Source organism: Eimeria mitis, genomic scaffold (genome assembly GCF_000499745.2).
Source record: "Eimeria mitis Houghton genomic scaffold, Emh_scaff5681, whole genome shotgun sequence".
In the NCBI taxonomy this organism is placed as follows: Eukaryota; Apicomplexa; class Conoidasida; order Eucoccidiorida; family Eimeriidae; genus Eimeria; species Eimeria mitis.
This window is the reverse complement of record NW_013573935.1, coordinates 2,248-3,442: the sequence shown is the minus strand read 5'-3', so window position 1 is coordinate 3,442 and position 1,195 is coordinate 2,248. Positions and strand designations below refer to the sequence as shown.

Here is a 1,195-nt window from a genome sequence, read left to right as displayed (position 1 = left end):
AGCCAACCTTGCCCATCAACCTGTCACACCACTGTTTCCAAGACGTCAGGCATAAACGCATCTACATAACACCGATGTACGGATGCAAACTGCATAGCGAGCATAGCGACCGATGAATCAATAAACGCTAGGTCCGCCCGACCTACGACCGAACCGACCAAACGAAGTGAACGTACTATGCACACGAAACTCATAAACGTGCTGCTCCCAATACTGGACTTCGGCTTGTGCCCCCGCTTATTTTAACGAATTACACTGCGGCATCTGGCGGATCTCACGATAATGGCGAAACGCTCAAATACATACAAGGCCCAGCCACTACACGCCGGAAGCCCCGTAGTATGCGCTGTCTACAATCTGGGCATATGAGGCAGGCTGAGGCACATTATTTTATGCAAACGCTCTAGCAGTCCACGGTTCGCCTACAACCCGTCTGTGCCGTGCGACCATCACCTCGCGCAAGCATACTGCATACAAACACTCCTCTGACAAAGCTCTCGTTTTCAGTTCTAACCATTCGACTATATTCGGTTGAATAAAACTCCTTGACGCCCCTGTATTTAATAAACCCTCGCATCTATGCCCAACTATCTCGAGCAGTAACACCGCCGTTTTTCCTCCACTGCAAATTCTACATAGTAGCCCGTGGTGTTCCACCGTATCTCCTTGCCACCAAAACCACGACGGTATTATTCGTTCGTCCTCTCCTCCTTCCCTTTCTTCTATTCTGCTTTCACAGAATGCTCACTCGTTCTTTTCGTTTCCGTTCCCGTTTCCTCGTTCCATGTTCCTGCTTAACAGCATCACATGCCTCTGGGTTTGCTGCCCAGATTCGTTCCCGTTCGATTCATTCCCGTTCGATTCGTTCTCGTTCGATTCGTTCCCGTTCGATTCTTTCCCGTTCGATTCGTTCTCGTTCGATCCGTTCTCGTTCGATTCGTTCCCGTTCGATTCGTTCCCGTTCGATTCGTTCCCGCCTCTCTCACGACCACTACATCTCAAAGTTTTGGAGACATTGATGGCGTTGGGTCCAGTAACAACCTGACCCGCAATGCCGCCATTGATTAATTCTGGCCTAGTACGCTTGTTTGCATCAACGCCTAGGCCCCCTCGGTTAATCGGTTAGCTCCCACATTAGGTTCAGAGTACAACGTATTATTTGATTTTGGTTTTCCGGCCAGTGTACGTCGACCAA

The 1,195-nt window shown here is 49.6% G+C and overlaps 1 protein-coding gene across 1 annotated transcript in view; it reads right to left on the bottom strand.

The window, feature by feature from the left end:
- Positions 1-744: 744 nt before the first annotated feature.
- The window catches only part of EMH_0083540 (uncharacterized protein), a gene marked incomplete at both ends in the record, with an annotated part of 1,373 nt that continues 922 nt past the window's right edge, over positions 745-1,195 (bottom strand). Inside the window, one exon of the mRNA XM_013500653.1 lies at positions 745-1,041. Coding sequence (XP_013356107.1) covers positions 745-1,041 — 297 coding nt within the window. The remainder of the gene's footprint in view (positions 1,042-1,195) is intronic.